The 2,187-nt window shown below is 40.6% G+C and overlaps 1 protein-coding gene across 1 annotated transcript; it reads right to left on the minus strand.

Moving 5' to 3' along the window:
• Window positions 1-535: 535 nt before the first annotated feature.
• LOC149264096 (transcription repressor MYB6-like) lies at window positions 536-1,962 on the minus strand. The gene is made up of 3 exons (XM_089388943.1): window positions 1,775-1,962; window positions 1,555-1,684; window positions 536-1,417 (listed from the first exon to the last, which is right to left on the minus strand). The coding sequence occupies exons 1-3, from the start codon at window positions 1,905-1,907 to the stop codon at window positions 742-744; spliced, it is 939 nt and encodes a 312-aa protein (XP_089245069.1). The 5' UTR covers window positions 1,908-1,962; the 3' UTR covers window positions 536-741.
• Between the last annotated feature and the right edge of the window lie 225 nt (window positions 1,963-2,187).

The following is a 2,187-nucleotide window of genomic DNA, read 5'->3' on the forward strand; positions in this document are numbered from 1 at the left end:
AGTAAATTCTCAGGAGGAGACAGAGTAGTTTTATTGGGTGAAAGTAATTTTGGTGAATCCCTCTCATCAAAGAGGATGAATATGTATCAAAGTTGGGTGAAAGTAATCTTTGGTAAATCCCTCTGAGTGAAAGAGGATGAATGTTGTTTCAGGCTTTATATTTTAATGAATAGAAATGTTTTATGGCTGTGTAATACTCTGTTCTGAGATTTTTTTTAAAAGCTTCCCTGTGCACAAAAGATCATGTACCAGAAGGAAACAGAGCATTGGCTCTGTGGAGTTTATTTGTTTGTTTGGGTTTTGGTATTTTCCCATTGCAAAAATACCCAACAAAGAGTGCAGTAAGAATAGATAGACCCCATGTTGTAGACAACATACCTGCAATGGGAACTCTTCCAATCGAGTTGCCCCCTCCTTTTCCATCACTGTGTCAAGGCTCTCTAGCCTTAGTGCTTTGGAACTAATACAAAGATAACCGTTTTCGTTAAAAAAAATAAACAGATAAATAAAAAATGATTACAGTGCACCTCTATTAAACACTCTAGTTGTGCTGCAATGCATTGATTGCTAATCCCCTCGGGCAGAACTACTGTGCGTGCACAATTTAGACAACATTCCGGCAAGTTTATTTCCTGGATTCCCTATTACGCGATTTATTCACGGTGTTCCAGCAAAAGTTTGTCTACAACTCATTCCTTCCACACACTGTTGCACCTATGCGGCATCTGATTGCAACAGGCTTCATTTCTGCAAATAATCGATTTCATGAATCCAATCTTCATGTTGTGCTTTATCGTAGAATTCTTCCATTGCTCTGTACAATTCTTCTGATGTAAAATCTGTTGAACAGTCGAACGGAGACGGGAGAAGATTACAGTCTTGATACGATTGCTCGTTCAAAAACAATGAACTCTCCGCTAAAGTAACTTCATCTACCCCAAAATGATCGTAATGAGGAGATTGCTTGTCAGCTAAACTCGACATAGAAGAGAGAGAATTTGAAGCTGCTGCTGTTTCGACGGGATTATCAGATAATGCCAAAGCAATATGCTCCGATTCTTCGTCTCCGATGGATTCGTTCACAAGTAGGTCACGCCATGAGGACTTTCTGTTTTCTTTAACATCGCATAATTTCAAGGCTTCATCTGATAATTGATTACTCGAACTATCATCAATATAGCCATTTGCTCTTACAATTCCAGAAAATCTCACGGCTGGTTTTATTTTAACGGCGGTGGCTTTGAACACAGGATTTTGGATAGGAACCGGAGATTTTGATCTTGTTCTGCTTTTTTGCGAAGTCTTCGTTTGGGATTCGTTCATTGACAGGCACGGCTTCTTGCTCATATGAGTGTTCCAGTAATTCTTGATTTCGTTGTCGGTTCGACCAGGCAGTCGTCCTGCTATCAGAGACCACCTGCTTATACATTGTATAGCTGACTTTAATATCATTGGAGATTTTGAGAATATTTTAAAATGGAACCCACACTAACAAGGTAGAAGCAAAGTCAATTGCGACGCATGAACAAATCATGTTTTCTAGTTTCTACATACCTATTGCCAAGAAGGCGATGGAGCCGAATTATGAGCTCCTCCTCATCAGGAGAAATGTTTCCACGTTTAATGTCGGGGCGAAGATAGTTCAGCCAACGCAATCTGCAACTCTTTCCACATCGCTTAAGACCTGCAAAACAAAACCTGTTCCCTTAGTTACGCTCTCAATGCGCATTTCCTTCGCAATAAAAATTGCAGTTAAAGTTTTATTTAGGGTCACCTGCTTTTTGAGGGATATTTTTCCATCGTTCATTGCCATGATTTCGAATGTACTCTGAGAGAATCATATCCTCCATGGGGGTCCAAGCACCACGGGTAAGACCTTCTTTTGAACAGCAAGGAGATCTGCCCATCTTCGATATTCTTCTTCTCTAACCCTAACTCGAGAGGCTCTCCTCTGCTGGGAAAAGCCACGGCGCTCGCCTGCTCTCGTCTCTTTGCAAAGGCGGATGGGCATATATAGAGAGTTGCACTATTAGCTTCTGCCTGCTCAAAACCATTGCCGCTGTAAATTTTGGACTAACGACGATCATGGGACCGCACTAATCGTTAAAGATTCCTATAACGCAGATCTCGCTGTAATGCCCGGCGCAAATTTATTAATATATTCTTCAAGAAACCCATTTTTTTTAA

Source organism: Pinus tabuliformis, chromosome 6, assembly GCF_031772625.1.
Source record: "Pinus tabuliformis cultivar Carrire ecotype Pingquan chromosome 6, CPIR1, whole genome shotgun sequence".
Classification (NCBI taxonomy): domain Eukaryota; kingdom Viridiplantae; phylum Streptophyta; class Pinopsida; order Pinales; family Pinaceae; genus Pinus; species Pinus tabuliformis.

Bases quoted from the DNA above. Each gene is read 5' to 3' on its own strand.
- LOC149264096 (XM_089388943.1), bottom strand. From the start codon at position 1,907: ATGGGCAGATCTCCTTGCTGTTCAAAAGAAGGTCTTACCCGTGGTGCT. The intron at 1,685-1,774 runs GTGACCCTAAAT...TTTGTTTTGCAG, and splicing joins AAATATCCCTCAAAAAGCAG to GTCTTAAGCGATGTGGAAAG. The intron at 1,418-1,554 runs GTATGTAGAAAC...ATGTATAAGCAG, and splicing joins CATCGCCTTCTTGGCAATAG to GTGGTCTCTGATAGCAGGAC.